The 17,060-nt window shown below is 33.5% G+C and overlaps 1 protein-coding gene across 2 annotated transcripts; it reads right to left on the bottom strand.

The window, feature by feature from the left end:
* Nucleotides 1-378: 378 nt before the first annotated feature.
* Nucleotides 379-16,707, bottom strand: LOC145963010 (uncharacterized). 2 transcript variants are annotated; one of them, XM_083084578.1, is made up of 5 exons: nucleotides 11,634-11,767; nucleotides 11,251-11,472; nucleotides 4,000-4,259; nucleotides 3,794-3,913; nucleotides 379-3,677 (listed from the first exon to the last, which is right to left on the bottom strand). In XM_083084578.1, the coding sequence occupies exons 2-5, from the start codon at nucleotides 11,287-11,289 to the stop codon at nucleotides 3,062-3,064; spliced, it is 1,035 nt and encodes a 344-aa protein (XP_082940704.1). In that variant the 5' UTR covers nucleotides 11,290-11,472; nucleotides 11,634-11,767; the 3' UTR covers nucleotides 379-3,061. The 2 variants fall into 2 exon arrangements, with proteins under 2 accessions (XP_082940704.1, XP_082940705.1); XM_083084579.1 differs by lacking the exons at nucleotides 11,251-11,472; nucleotides 11,634-11,767 and adding an exon at nucleotides 16,565-16,707.
* Between the last annotated feature and the right edge of the window lie 353 nt (nucleotides 16,708-17,060).

Here is a 17,060-nt window from a genome sequence, read left to right as displayed (position 1 = left end):
TATCCTAGAAAAATGTATTTACGAAAATATTAGATACAATTTCGAGTATTTGTTTATTTCTTATCGGTGCAACAACAATTAGGAACAGAAGCAGATAACAGGAATCAATATTTGATGACAAAAAGAATCAAATAATTCACTTTTCGGATAAATAAATGGACCCTCTCTCTCAGCCACACATTTTTATGAGTTATTAAACGTATTCTTATGCGTATATCAATTTATATATGGGTATGTAGAAATATTCAATAAACTTTACGTGAGATAAAAAATCGTCGCTGTAGTATAAACTGTATAAACGACCGATAAAAATCTACGGTTGATCTATGCTTAGAGATAGGAAAAAAAGAGGAAGGTAAAGAGATAAAAAAGCATGTATGTAACGAAGCAAAGCATGTCTATTTAGTTTCGTGGTACACACAAATCTATAAGAGCGTCAGTCTTCGTGCTCGGAGACAAGAGAAGAGAGAGTCGCACTCCGAGGTCAATAAAACTTTTCACGAGATAGCGCGTCAAGATCGATGAAATTTTAAATGAAGTATGATGATCGAATAAGCAGATGCTGATGCTTTTGAATGCACGCTGCACTGTCATTACAATTATGCGACATGTGATATCCGCGTGCACGCTCCACAATTGCATTGACGTAATACATAAAATATTTTTATATTTGTAATGCACGATAATATCGTTCTCTTTGAAATTGAACAAGTACTATAAATAATAAGTAAAATTATTGACATTTGTTCAAAAATAATTATGACAAATCTCTAGATTTATAAAGATAGTTTTATAAAAAATTCCAGAGATTTATAAAGATTAAATATCTCTTTCTAAACAAAAGAATTTTAAATAAAGTTTAAATAAATTGATAAAAATAAAAATACTTGATATATAAAAAAAATTTATTTTATCAGAACGAAATTAGACATTTTGAATATTCTGGTATCAAAGAGAGAGATATCAGCTGGGATATTTTATTGATATATTTCTCTAAAATCAGTTTATTCCATTTTTAGCAATTCAACGAAATTTATTAGCATACATTGAAAATATTTTTGCCAGTTTTTAAATAAAACACAATAAATTGCATACGCCGGAAATGAATCAAGAAGCTAAAAATTAAATTAAATTAATTAAGTTAAATTTGTTACAAATGCCGACAGTATCGAGAATCGATGTGACATGTGTTATAATTTCACATCAAACGTAGTCTTAATATATAAGATGTGATAGAAAATTCTTTAAACTTTCAGCTTCTTTTTTATTCATGAAATTCTCTTTTATTCTCTTTTTATTCATGAAATTCTCTTTGTAAAATAACATTTCTCTATGTTAAATAGTTTTTTATTTACTCGATCTTCGTAAAATTCTATTTCATATCACATGTATTCGTGCGCGAGCGATTATTCGCTCTCGCATTTATTATGAAATAAGTTAAGCACGATATCTTACGTACAAATCGTGTTCCTTAATCTCCAGACAGATGTGTCGATGATAATGTCGCTCGCGAGGGATTTTATAATCCGAAAATCGCAATTAACTACATGCACAGAGCGGAACGGCACGGTTCTCATCGCCATAAAAGAACGGAAAGTGTAAAAGCGATGCATCCGCTTTTACCTAACAATCAGCACCATTGTCACGACTTAATGAGGTTTATAATTTAACGATTAACTCTATCGATTAATGCTACGCGTTTATTCCTCGTTTGGCACGAGCGGATATCTTAAACGGCAGCAGATTAATTAGTACGTAGAAATATTCAAACGCACGCATTAAACTAGCAAGAAAATTACGTTAGCGTCAGCAGAATAGAAGGTACAAGCTATCAAGATTTTTCTGAATCTGCGACGCTGAGTTAATCCTACGATGCACAGCGAGACGCGATAATACATACTTGTGTATAGTTTTTAACATGGTTTTAAAAGGTGAAATGCCTCGCTAGTAAATAAAAAAAGATAACACATTGTAGGATTAACGTATGATCCGCTCACGCCAAAGTGCCGGCCTATTCTATTTTGATTTGTTAGGTGGAATTCTTCTCGATCGTAGTTCAATATTCGCCAACATTGGAAGAAGGTAAAAGAGAAATTGGGATTTAAAGACAATCAATTCGAACAAAAAAAATTTCCTTAAAAATCCTCTGCCATGAAAAGTTATGTACTACTTTAACAATGTCTTGGATGAATGAGAATAAACTTTCTAAGGTATCTCTCTGTGTGAAAATGTGGGTTACTGAAGCTTATACGTATGAAGCTTATGCGCGAGACAATGGTGACCGAGTCTTCGCACGCTTCACAGATCAATGATGCAACTGGAAAAGTTGGCGAACATTGTCCGAGACGATTTTCTTTCTTTCAAGAAAGTCCCACCGCGCTTCCCTGAAAACTAAATCTAGTCCAGCATGGCATCTAACGTTGTCTCTTGGCGGTATCCGATCATCTGCTCGCGATAATAACGCAACAATAGCAGAACGATGAATCAGGAAGTGATGAGCCGCCGCCGCGAGGTTCTCGATAACTCCTTGTGTTTATATCTCGCTTCTCTTTATGCAATTTACGCTTTCCTCCACCCTGCATCTCGATCGTCTCCTGATTCCATCGATCCTCGCATTCCTCGTAAATCTATATTATTTCGGATAATACTGGCAACCGTTGGCAGAGATGACACAACGGAGTCGTAGGTCGGACAAAAAAAATCGTGGCACTTTGAAAAATATTATATAAGCAACGTTGGTAAACCAGAATTCTCTGTCGAGGAACATTATTCTTTCTCATGGAACATAGAGCGTCTCTACGTTTATTCAAGAGACTCTACTTATCGTTCTTCTCCCTTCAACATTCGTCGATTCTATCGCGGTCGGAAAATAGGCGACCAACGAGAACTTCTTCAGAGAACATCGACAAGGCGGCAGTTCCATCCGATGAACGGTCTCGAGTCGAACCGAGGCCGTCCAGCGTTGGTGAAATTCAGCGTCGATGTAGTATCGGATGCGATGAATTCCTCGCGATAAACGTCGTGCTACAACGTGACAAAGCGATGAACAACGAGGGAACTATTATGACGAGGGGGCTCTTGAAGAGGTTCTCGAGACACGTGTTCTGGATAGATCGGGCGGAAGCGGATCGTATGGCGTTGCATTGAAGCCGACGTATCGATTGTTCTTCTTGTGGAGAAATCCGCCGGTGAGTGGATCTGTCTTGTAATAAATCACCCGTCTGATACCGAAAGGATCGATGTAGCCGAACGAACCAACGTTGTTGCCATCGGGCTCTCGTCCCTCTTCGTGATATTGCCTCCTCAGGTAATATTGGAAACCGTTTGCCGTGGTATAAGTGCCATCGTATGGCGGGAAATCGGCCGTATCACTTCGGGAAATTGGAGAGTGGTAGCTCGGTTTACTGGAGGAGCCATCGACAGCAGGATCGTAAGGAGCTTCGAGGAGCTGAGTCGGTGGGCGAGCGACTGATCCGCGATAGTACGTAGTCTGTGGTCGACGATGAGTATTCAGATTCTGCAATCCAGATCCGGAAGAGTAACCTGGTCGATTCGAATAATAATTATTGCCTGAAATCGACGAGTAGATCGGTCGAGGTCTGATGGTCGTCGGAGTATAATAACCGGAGGTAATATCATTACCCGATAAAGGTACAATGGCATTAGGATCTGGTCGCCTAAAACATAAATTTACACTTATTTTTATATTTATTTTAAAAAATTTATTTGTAGCAAATTTAGTTATACTGTAATATATTAAATAAGCTTGATGAGTTTATCGATTAATCTTTACCTGAAAGGATTGGGCGGTCTTCTGGGTCTAGCAAGAACTCCAGTTTGTGCTGGAACTTTCTTTGTTTCCGCCACTGCGTCCTGGATGGGTCGATCCTTACCCACATAAACCATCTTTGATCTAAAAAATTTCGACATTTCGAATGAATTTCGTCAATTGCAATTATTGCCATTAATTATTATCATTAATTTTATTTTTCGTTAAACCTTAGTATCCGGAATCCCTCGTGATCCGCGATATAATCCTTCAGTCGTAAATATCCGAGAGGGTCCAGCCAGCCTTCTGTTCCGATCACCGTGCCATCAGCCAATCTCTTTTCTTTTCTGTACTGACCGTTCGATGTCTGGAAACGAAAGAATCTTTCTGGGCCCTCATCGGTCTGAATATGATACTGCGTGTTGGGATTTAGATTCCAGCCGCTTCTCTGGGCCTCGATTTCATCCGCTGTCAAACATAGCGCCGAAACCTGCAACGTGAATCTGCTTGAATCGTTTCCGTGTCACGTCAACCCCTCGTTATTGCTATTGATGGAAAAACAAGCATCTTATTAGAATTTCAAGCTTGATTTCCACTTGATGTATTTCGAATGAAAAATATTAAGTCAATCAATATCTATTAATAAAAGTTAAGAAAAAAATGATTAGAGATTAAAAGTATAAAGGTAAATTTATTTTTACATTCGTGTATTTTTTATTTAAAAAATACAACAAATACATCTTCCCTTCAAATACATTTCTTCGAATTTTACAGATAAAAGCTATGTGTAAAAGAATTTGATTACAACAAATTATTCATGTATGACTATTCATCCATGATGACATTTAGACTAGATTATAGAGAATGAAAGTGAGATGTGCTGGCTAAATATTATTACAAGTTCAAATATAATCAATAAACCGTTTAATATCTACAAGCACGTACGCGAGTCTTCAAGTTAACTGTGCAAGGGACGCGAGCAGCTACGTGAGGTTCTCTTCGCGAACGATTAGTCAGCATCGTTCTCGGGTCTCTACGAGAGACCCGTCTCCCTTTTCTTCCTCACAATCTACACGGTTGCTTGTAGGCGCGGGAACATAAACTCTGCTTCGCCTGTCGGTCGTAATCACTCCATTTACGGCGTTACGACCCGGAGACGATGAACGTTCCATTTCGAGCATGACTTTGGACCAGCCAGGTTCGAAACGGCACGTTTTACTTCGTCGGATCTTTCGCAGCATTCGATGGCAAATTCATGCTTCTCTGCTCATTCATGAGCGTATATCACATGACGATGGCAAAGAAGTTGCAACAAAAAATTTATATTTATGCTGAATTCTTGTTATAAATTTTAGTCGTAGCTTTCGCGAACGGAAAGATTTTCTGTAAGTGTTACATACATGCATTCTTTAGAAGTTGCTCTTCACGTTGTTGACTTTTTTGTGTCTTTCACGATAGTGTTAAAAGGAAATATAGATGCGATAAAAAAGATCTCCTCGAGGCTAATTTTCTTTTTATAAAAGTATACGTAGCAAAGAGTCATTCATTTTAATTACGAAAAAAGATTAATCAATGATATCCGACAATTATCCGACAATTAAGATCAAACAACTTTTTTCTTCGCGTAGTATAAATTACATTTGCATCAATTACAAGTCATACAGATATAATAATTAAAACAATATGTTGTGTATCTCATTTCAGTTAGTGTAAAAATAAAATTTTCCCGTAAAATTAAAATCATATTTTGTTTTTGGTCATCGTCATCATAAAAGAGCTTGAAATCCGTAGATTGGTCCATGATTCATAATTATTCGCGCCTTCTGGTTTCGAAAATAAAATAGAAAGTTGATAAAAAATCGAAACGTAACGTCTTATTTTACGCATATCTTGGACTTGAACCTATTCGCTGCATGTTTACCCAGAAAATATTTGCAACAATGTACCAGAATAATTCCGACCACGCGGGGAATGCAGTGCCTTCTATCGTAATATCTTTCATAGCGGAGAACATTGCGCGCAAACACAGTGGTCACGTAAGAGATACTTATCCCTTCTATCGCGGATTTTGCGTGGGATTGACCAAGACCACGAGGTCCACCTCTCGTCAGTCCATATTAAGAGATGCCAGGTCGACTGAGCGTAGGGCCAGCGAGTAAGTATTACGCATCAAGGTATTCCGTGAAAATATTTGTAAAAATGTAAAAAAGAAATGGAGCTTTCTCTCGAGAAGTCCGCAGATAATTTTTCTTAAAAAAAATTACCTGTTACCTTTCCTATTAAATTTAAGAAGTTTAAAAAATTACACACGCAATATATTGAGATTTTTTAATATGTAAAGTATTAATAAATAATTAATAAAACAACATTCGCAAGTACTATATATTGGAATAAGATTTTTCTTAATCGATATTTGATTTCATGAATTCTTTCGCAAATATAATTTTGTTTTATGAAATATAATAGAGAGTGTTAAGGTACGCCACAATTGACCTTGGACCTTCCCATTATATGTGTACTTAATAATCATCATGTTATTGCATCTCTTCGCTGGGAAGAATTCACATTCGAGATTGCTTTAGTATCCTTGAAACTGGTTCACCATGTCATAGCTGCGAGGCATTTTAACTTGAAAAATGATAATTATTGTAGGAGTCGGACTCAATGTTAGATTGATATCCTTGAAACGTGCATCCCTGAGAGAATCATGATTTTATTTTTGTATATGCAAATTCTGATGAAGCTTTAAGTATTTGATTTATATACAACTGATTGCCTTAATATTCTATTTATGATGTAAACCTCTTCGAAAGATACTTCGTCCACAGATTCGATTATCGATTCTATCAGTTCAGTATTGCACGTATATGCTTTTTTGCATTCCATTCTGTGAAATTCCAGATTAAATGATAGATAGAAGATTAAATGATAGATCGATTGATTGATGATAAGATTAAGATCTGTTTCGCGTGTCCAATATAGATATAATCTGCAATTTTGAGAAAAAAGAATATGAGAAATAGAATCTTTGCGAACTTCATGACATAATTTATCTATATAGCTTCTACATATATTGTAGGATGAACCTTTCCCTTTCCGGAATTTGAGGTTTGTTCTGAGAGAAATTACGTGGACGTTTTTCCTATTTCTATCTTTGTCAAAATTATAGTGTTCGCAAGAAAGTATTAATTTTCATTCGAGCGGAACTGTTTCTTCCTTTCAATGGCATCATAGGGGGGAATCATAATTGGGAAACATGTTGTATTATCAAAGCAGTAAAAGATATTCGTTTATCTTTTTGCAAAAAAAAAAGCAACGCAAGATACACGTGTTAATTCATAAATGGGCACTAACGTATGATTCATTATCTCTCGCGGTATAATATTTTAGCTGAAAATTAAAGCCAGTCATTCCCGTATAAACATTAATTAAAGCTAACTAAAGTTTAATTGATTTCCTTCTCTCTTTTTTAGATGCACGAAGAGGCTCGGCATGAGAAAGTAATTTAGTGTCTTAAAACGAGAGAGAACGCACAATGATCTTCTCTTGAACCGCGCCGCGGTGAAAGAGTTATATTCTACGGATAATTGCGATCCCAGACCGGGGCTATAAACAATCGAGACGGGGAATAAAGCGTCATATATCAAGGACTCAACACACATCACGAATTTTTATTCGTGTCATCGTAATAAGGGGCAATTCAACTTGAAAAACTTGAGGAGTCTAGCGCGCGTTTTAACATCGCCACGCATCAATTTCCATCTACTCGAAGGAAAGTCATCGTTTCGGCCAGCGATTCTGCACGAGGCCATCCAAGCCGCGCGATTAACCCGCTAAATTATCATTGCACCGTCCATTGTCTCGGCCGGTCACGGTGATTTCACTTCTGTACGGGAGCCTGCCGCGGCTCCTTTCGCTCGCTTCCGCCGCCGTTCTCCATCCTCTCTCGCGCGCGATCTCATTAAAAACACTTTACACTCCCCCGCGATTCCCACGTGCCTAATCACGTGATATAATCTGGCATTATAATTAAGTTGCGCCCGGGAAATTGGCGACATTGGTAGCCGACAATGAATTCAGCACTCGAAAAAGGAAATGACTACGCTAATTGCACAGGTAATTAATTAAAGATGAAACAAATTAATGAGATTCTCGGTTGATTGCTTTCATGATTTGTCTGAGGTAATTAAGTTGGCATTGACATATTTTTATCGCTTAAATTATGCATTTTATAAGCTTACAATGTTCTATTGATCTTATTGTTAGACAAAATATATCTAAAAATATTATTTAATAATATTATTATTTATAAATAAGTAAAATATTTTAAAAATTTATTCCAACATATATTTCCTTTTTATTATTAATTCTACATTATTCTCCTATCTCTGTTTTCAGAATATTGTAAATAATAAATTAATATTCAATAGCCAATTAATTATTATCTGTTATCTAATTAAGCATTACAATAAAAAATAATTTAATATTATTATTCAGTATAATTTAAATAATCTAATGAATTGTAAAATATTCTTTTCTTTAAATCAAAATTTAGAACTTATCATTTTCAATCTCGTTTATTCATGTAATTGATGGAAAATAATTAAAAGACATTTATATTTGTATAGAATTGGGAGCATATTCTGATCTTAAATACTAAGGAGATAAAATATCAAATAGCATGGTTGGAATAAAATAAATCGAGTAAATTTGGAATCAAGTAAATTATTAGAAAGTAATAATCTGAAAAAATTCTGTACATTTTATTTCTTAACATTGTATTTATACTTTGTTAGAAAAGCTATTTTTTAAATCTCTGAATAAGGTTTTATGGGTCATTTTACAATTTATTTTTGATTGTCATTTATTTCAACATCTATATATTTAATAGCAGTAAAGTTGTATTTACTTATTTATAATGCGCATTGTATCACATTGTAAGAAGCTTTTGAGATCTCGAGGCTATTTTTCGCGCTCATGGTATGCAACATCATCGTTGGTGGCATCTTGCCGTGATCCAACTGCATCGCATACAATCGTAATATTACACAGCTCGTAATCGTAGATTATGTTGCATGGTATGCGCGATCTTGTTTGCGATCTTATTTGGTATTCGAGGAGCGTTGGTGTTTCATGAACGCGCATCGCGCGACCTTCGCGCAAACGCGCGCGCGAATTAATATTCGGAGTGCGCGATATTAATTACCTTCGCGTCGTTCTGATATTTACGATTACAAGGATCGATGAGCTGTTCTAACTCTTTTCAAACGTGAATACTTTATATACCATTTTCATTTTGGCATGAATTTTGAAATTCACACATACGTAGTCTATAATATATTTTAAATTAAAGTTTTTAACCGAGCTATTTAATATTGTCTCTTCTTGATATTAAGATTAAAATATGCCACCTAATTCTATTCAAATATAAATGTCTTTTTATTATTTTCTATCAGTTCACAATTACATGAATAAATGACATTAAAAGCCATAAATTCTAAATTTTGATTTAAAAAGAAATATACTCTACAATCCATTAGATTATTTAAATTATATTGAATAATATTAAATTATTTTTGATTGTAATAGTTAATTAGATAACAGATAATAATTAATTGGCTAATAAATAATAATTTATTAATTATAATGATATCCTGAACACCGAGCCGCGATAGAAGAATAATGCATAATTAACAATAAAAAGGAAATATGTTGGAATAAATTCTTTAAGATTGCTGCATTAAAAGAATATCATGCCTAATTAAATCAGACGAGACTTCTTTAACAAGCTAATTACTAATATCTAGAATCTTATTTTCTCACAGCCTTTTCATTAATATCTATTCAATGAAAATTATAAGAAAAAATTATTTTTATTTGTTGGTTTGGAAAGTAGTTGTCATTATTCTTATTCTTGTAAATAAATTGGCATTAACAGCTCATATATTTGTTCTCTCTACATATTTAGCGATTAATGCTTGATTTTTATAGAATATATTAATATTCATAATGCATTTTTACATAAATAAATAAATATGTTAAGTACAAAATTGAATTTTACGCGGAAATATGTGGCAAAATTGTAATTTAATACAGAGTTAAATATCGAGTTATTATTAGAAATAGACTGATCTCACCTGATTTCAATATAAATTGCATTGTTTGTCACGCATGCATTTTTATTTGCATACCACCCGACCACACGATCTGAGGAGAGAACGTCCTCTTCTGTTACACTTCTATTCACGCGATCTTCACGGTACACGAGCTCGTGCATCGAACTCTCTCGGAGTAAGAATAGAGCCGGGTACCTCTTTCACGAACGCATGCTCGACATCGACTTTCATGAACGCCTTCCACAAATCACAGGTGTCAGTTTTGATCGAGCGTACGTTTCGCGCGAAGATGTGAATATACGCGTGATAAATTGCACTCGATGAGTGTGCGAAACAATCAGCAGTAAATAGACACGAGTGCTTACGCAAATGAGTTCGAACCGTCATCGTTAAATATATGCAAAGTATCATACGTTGTCTCGACAATGTATGGACGTAAACACTTTCAGTTCTTATCGTTCTAAAGCTATAATTGTTAAATGTAAAACATCAAATTAAACAATATTTATAAATCATCGCAAAGCTATGTATATCAGAGAAGTTTTATTAAAAATATTTATGTGTATTTAAATTCTTCAGAAATCTTTCAAACATAAACTGTTCTAATTCGGTTACTTTCTCAATACTAATAGAAAGAGGTAGAGGAAAAGAGAGATCTATTAGTATTAATATATTTTTTACGATAATTATAAAGTGATTTGACCAGCATATATAAATTGAATTGAAATAAAATTTGTACGATAATCTTTCTAAATTTTTTAGCGCGAAATTAGTATGTGCGATTTTACTGTTAATATTACTTTACGAAGTTTATGTTTACAATTTTAAAAATAGCAAGATTACGTAGTCTCTTTTGCCGATTCATTTGCCATTACTACTGGATGATTTAAGAAACCGCGCATAATTCATTAATTCACGACCGACGTTTTACTCGGTTGAGGATCTTGGACTACGTCAATGTAGAATTTCAATGTCGATATGAATTAAACGTTCGTAGTATGCAGATTTACGGAAAGATTAGTAACCTGACTTCGAAAATATCTCCATCAGGTTCAATGTCAACATCGAATTCACCGTTTTAATTTGACATTACGAGTTATTGATGCATTATAAACAGAAACTTGCGTGAAAATTAATAAAACTTATAAAATAATTTATTCTATAACATCAAATTAATCGTTATTAGTCAAATATCTCTTGGCAAATAAAATTAACATTTTGTGTACATATACATATGTAAACACGAAATATTAATTTTATTTGCCAAGAAATATTTAACTAATAATAATTTATACATGTATATATTTGTGTGTATATGTGTGTAAATACAGGTTTATTTATGCATAACAAATCTATGAATCCTACCGTCAAGAGATTGAGGCAAAGACAGGTTCGCAAAATCATGATCACCCCGATGCAACCTTGTAATTTCCTCGGATTTCCTTTTTATCGTCTTGCAGTAATCACGGCGATCTCGCTAGAGCCAATAGTTCTTTTTATTTCTTACGCAAAAGTTACCCGTTTGCATACATTACGGTCTCCAACGATCAATCGCGTAAAGAAATTTCTCGTTCGGATAATTAAAATCTAAAATCCATAGAAACAGGTATCTCCTTTGAAATGCGGAGAGATATATCAATACAGATTTAATCTCTCCGCGAAAAAAAAGAGAAGCACGTGACGCCGCGGAATTTAAAAATTCGCGAACATTGTCGAGAATGAAAGAGGGGAAAATGAAAAGCACCCACTTTCGCGGACCGGATGTCTACGAAAAGAGAGGCGGAAGAGGGCAGCGTCGACGAGTCATCGATTGCGTCGATGTCGTCGAGGCGGACCGGATGGAAGCGATACTATGACTGAGAACCGGCGGTGTCTCTGCACATTTTCAGATCCGCTGTACGTCGGACCTACCTACGCTCCTTCCCTCGCAACCATCCCCCTCCGTAAGGAGACCGTTTTTCCCGGCGACCGAGACCGCGCTCGCCCACCATCGAGTACTCTACATTCGCATTGTATGATGCGTGCTTCAAAGACAAGTCTGGAATTACTAACTTGGAGCATGCGTAATCGTTGCACGTGATTCCGCGATCCTGTCGGATGACGTAAAGGGATAGCGATTCGATCCATATAAGATCAAAGCATCTTCCGCTTTATTTTTGCGCGATTTGTCATCTTATATGACAATTAAAATTCCTTAAAATTATTTTTCCAATTTTTAAATAACTACAATATTATTTTATTATTTTATCATTTATTTATCTAGCTACATAAAAGGTTCAATATTGCTGAATGAAAATTTAGAAAAAAGAGTGAAAGATATGATAGAAAATGTTTCGACATTATCGAGAAATATCTTGTGGAATAGTATGTTTCAATTTAGATGTCTTTGTAGTTGCTGACATTGTATCGTTGAAGAAATCATTCTCTGGGCTTAGTTATAAGTCTTGCATTTTTAATTTGTTTTGCATGACTGGCAATCATTTAAATATATAGCCACCAATCACAAATAACACGCGATCTGAATGTAATATATTGAGGAAGTTATAAAAGGAAAATTGCATGATGCATGTGAGATTTATAATTCTTCGAGCGATGAGAAAGATCGAGGTCTTGTAATATAGAATTTCTATTAAGATGTTATGGAAGATCGTATCTTGATACATAATTGTTACTTATGCTACGATTAACATGTGTAATATCTTTAGAAGATAGATAAGAAGGAAAATTATTATTCTAGAAAATTATAATTTTAATTAATTTTGGCTGACTATAAAATTTTCTAAATGATGTAATGCATATTTTCATCTATTTTTTAAAATTCTTACTGTATATTTCAACAATAATATTAAAATAATTATAATGTATTTTTTCTAGATTTTATCATTCATAATATTATTTTTCTAGAGAAATGAATCGTAATTATAATAATTACAACTCAAGGATATCATTCAGGATGTTAGAATCAACGGAGAATACTTTACATATATTTCCCATTTGTCGATTATTATTCGCACATTTTTTACGATAAATCAGAAAAAAATTTAAATGTGCATCATTTTTTATTACATTATATTGAATACATATTCTCAATAATGTTCCCAGGACCTCGACAGTAGCAGGAAGCAACATTGCAGCTTTATGTCATCTCGTATATTTACGTCATCTTTGGATCAAGCAATCATCGTTCCGTAATCATGGCTCGCATTATCCGTAATCATCTGACGAAACAAATGCCGCCAACCTGACATTCTTTTTAGTCACCGGAAGAATTTGTCATTTACGTTAAAAATTGCATCGTTTGTAATCTCGTATCAATTCAAACGCAAATGGTGACTAATCGTATGCGTCGTCACATGCATTTCTTCTTTGCATAAATGCATATATAGAATTAAAGATAGCAGGATATTCATGTTTTGTATTTTGCAAAGAATACGGCACAAAGGACGATTTAACAAATATTTGCTTCAAATTTATTTATCAGAATGCATCAAATTATTAGATATAATTATTAGAAAATAAAAATTCACTTTCCATCAATATAAAAATATTAATATAAAAATATAAAAATAATATAAAAATATTGATGGTAAGTGGATTTTTATTTTCTAATAATTATATCTAATAATTTGATGCATTACAATTTAATATTATGTCCTTTTTAGACGAGATATATAGAGAAAAATTGTAATAGAATGTCCTACTTCTACATGTACAATAAATTACTATAAATCTGCTTCGATTAGTATGTTTTTAAATTAATAAATATCAAACGGATCTTTTCGATCGCGAGAAAGCGTAGAGCTTGTAAAAACAGTCATCAAGTGTTTTTGCTGGCGAGACATAGAGACGCAGATGTTATCGAAACAGGCAAGGAAGTCGCTCGATAAAGTTATAAATAAAGTAAAATTTCCTCTGCGAAATTATCACTTCAAAGATCTCACCGTGATCCTAATAAATGATTTCTAATGCGATGTGAAATCCGGTTCTGCTGCGGATACTCCATTTCCTATCGTTATAGTAAATGTTAATTATGTATCACGTTACCATGTTAGAGATGCAAACGATGTAAATGAATAATATCTAATACTCTAATCCAATACGCGATACATGACACTTTCGATAGCTTATGTTGTATTTATTATTTTATAAACATCGTAAAAGAAACCGAAAGTGCGTGTAAGATATTCCGAGGCAACATCGAGAAAGCTCTAAGTATTACAAAAAAATTGTGTAGGACGGATACATGTAACACAATCGTTAGAAGAAATAATCGTTACATCAGTGAAACACATCGCGTCATTTTATCATAAATTTACTGTCATGCGTTTTCATTACATAGCTTTGTAAAATAGCGAAAAAGACCGAAATAGAGAAGGAGGATTAATAGAGAGACTTAAAATAACTAATCTACAGCTTTTATAATCCGATTATAAAAAGATACCAAGAAAAGAACGTCACTGGTCACATTTCATCACCGGCGAATCGAAACTCTGCACGTCTCCTATCGTCTCTTGCTACTTTTAAAAACATCTTGTTGCCAGGATAAAGCCGCTAAGAGTGCGCGACAAGATCGCTCTCGCGATTGTCCGAGGCGTGTGGGAGTGTGCCCCATTCGCGTCCCTTCGTAACAAAGGCTTGAAAAGAACAAGCAGTCTTTTGAGCAGAACCTTTTCTTGCTTTTTTACACTAGATGAATAAAAAAATATTTTAAAGAGGCATTCTTTGACGAATTTAGATTCCTTTTAGCTAAATAAGAAACGTTATTGTCAAACTTTCTTATGCGCAAATTTTCTACATTCTTGTTAAATTAAAATTTCCTTGGGAAATTGAAAGAAAAACATAGTTCTATCGTCCACTTATATCGTTGAAGACAAAATCTTATTTTTCATTTCCCTTTTCTAATTTTAAGTTTCAATCTTTTGATAAAACTTTTACATTTCATATGCGCATTTTATATTATGTTTGTATTTATTAAAGTACTAATAGTAAAAGAAGCTGTGAAAAAGAACAATTAAAGGAGATTAATTTTAAATCGATTCAAATAAATTCATAAAACTTTTTTCCAGTCATCAGTCCATTCAAAGTTGATTGAATTCCGATTGAATTCTCTATTTTTAAGCTACACTCATCGATATTGAGATCACTCTACCATGCACGCAAACCTGATTCGGATTCTACCTTTGATCTGACAGTCGAGTGAGTTTACTGTGTATTTTCTCCTTCGCTTGTCGCGCTTACGACGTGGTGCTTTCACTTTTACGAGCCGAGCCGTAAGCAGAGGCGATTGGATAGGCGCCGATTTCTGCGTGTGCGTACGTGATAGTTATTTTTAATAGCAAAATTTCGAAATTGTTTTGACAACTTAAAATTAATACTACTACACACACGTGTATGCAGATTGCTTTTGCAATTATCTCTCTGATAGATTCGTCCAAAAATAATAATTTTTATTTATTAGTATTTAAAAGATAAATTTATAATGAGCTTGAGCGTTATTAAAAATATCATATACTCAATACTTTCTAAAAATTGAGATTATATTGTATAAATATTGCCATGTTTATTTTATATATATGTATATTTCATATTTTATAATTTAATGTATAAAAATAGTTTATTTATTTTATTAAACAATGTTTTTAAAAATATTGATTTTCTTTTAGCTAACATATTTTTAATTATCATACTACGTTATTATATTTTTAACTATTATATTACGTTTACATTCAAAATAATTGAATATTATGTAATAAAAATGATTGATACATGAATTATTCAGCAATTATAAAGAGCTTCGCTCACACTAGATTTTAGGAAGGGAATGCAGAGCGTATACAAACAGTTTTGCATTGCATACGCGATGCAACAATTCGCACAGAGAGACGAAATAAAATTCTCACGACCGCTATGTATGCAGTCTTATGGCAGGAAATTGATAAAATCATATACTCGTAATCCCTTGATGCGTATGAGCGATACCGTCTGACATTGCGCGTATCCGCCACCCGACACCCTTATGTTTCTAATGCAAGCCTTTCTTATTATGTTTCTAATTTGATTCATCTTATCTAATTATTAAATTAAATTACTATTAAATTGCTATTACGTAGGATTAAATTATTATTATGTAAACGGAAAACTTCGGAAAATATTCTTAAATTGACGTTTTTATTCAATATTAATAATCAAGTATTTTATCATGCTGATAATGAAGCACTTACATATGACTCTCAGATATTGCGTTGTTTTTATGAGATAATGATTATCGAGAATAATTGAAGAGAATGTAGCTTAAATCGTAAAATGCAACAAGCAAAATTAACAATTTAAAAATATATATATCAATATTTTGATTAAATATATTGCAAAATTGCAAAATATTATTATTAACTTTTAATTAATAATTATTAATTTTATTATTAACTATTAATTATTAATTTTTTAATTACAAAAATAAGTTAGATATAGTCTAATTTTTAGAAAAATTTGTATCTTTATATGAAAGGAAGAATTATAATAGCGGTTATTGAAAAATGCATTAAGAAATATTGCTCTGGTATAATGACGTATTAGTATAAAAATAAAAAAATACAAGATATATTAACTTTCGAAAATGCAGCGATTGAAATTATATTGACATTGATAAACTCGTTACCGAGGACAACAAGATAAAACTCACCACAAGTAACAAGACGGACGCGAGTTTCCATCGCATCTTGGTTCGATAATTTCAACGATAGAGAGAGAGAGCCAATGCTGATTAATTGAGCATTAAATTTTACGCGAATCACGGGAAACTGCAGACGATCTTGTCGTGTTTGATCGTGCTCGATCACTGATCGAAACAAAGCTTACTAAGCCGAAGCCAGATTGTACTTGCGGCCTACACAAACGAGCCAAGGCTCCGTAGTTGGCAGGGTAGACTGGACCCACGCAATTTTCCTTTACGAATATCTCCTGGATTATATATTGACAATTTCGATAGATAAATAATCAATCATTGATTCCGCGCACAGCCTTCATTTTCTAAATACATATATAAATAATCATGACATTTCAAAAAAATTATTTTACATAATATATATTTTTTAGGAACCATGAAATTTGAGACGCAAGTTTGCAACGATACAAGCAATGATGCGAGCAATTGAGAAATTAATAGAATTAATTCAAAA

Source organism: Camponotus vicinus, unplaced genomic scaffold (genome assembly GCF_025532165.1).
Source record: "Camponotus vicinus isolate PSW18456_S1 unplaced genomic scaffold, iyCamVici1.0 SCAF_12, whole genome shotgun sequence".
Classification (NCBI taxonomy): domain Eukaryota; kingdom Metazoa; phylum Arthropoda; class Insecta; order Hymenoptera; family Formicidae; genus Camponotus; species Camponotus vicinus.
This window is presented reverse-complemented; position numbering and strand designations above follow the sequence as displayed.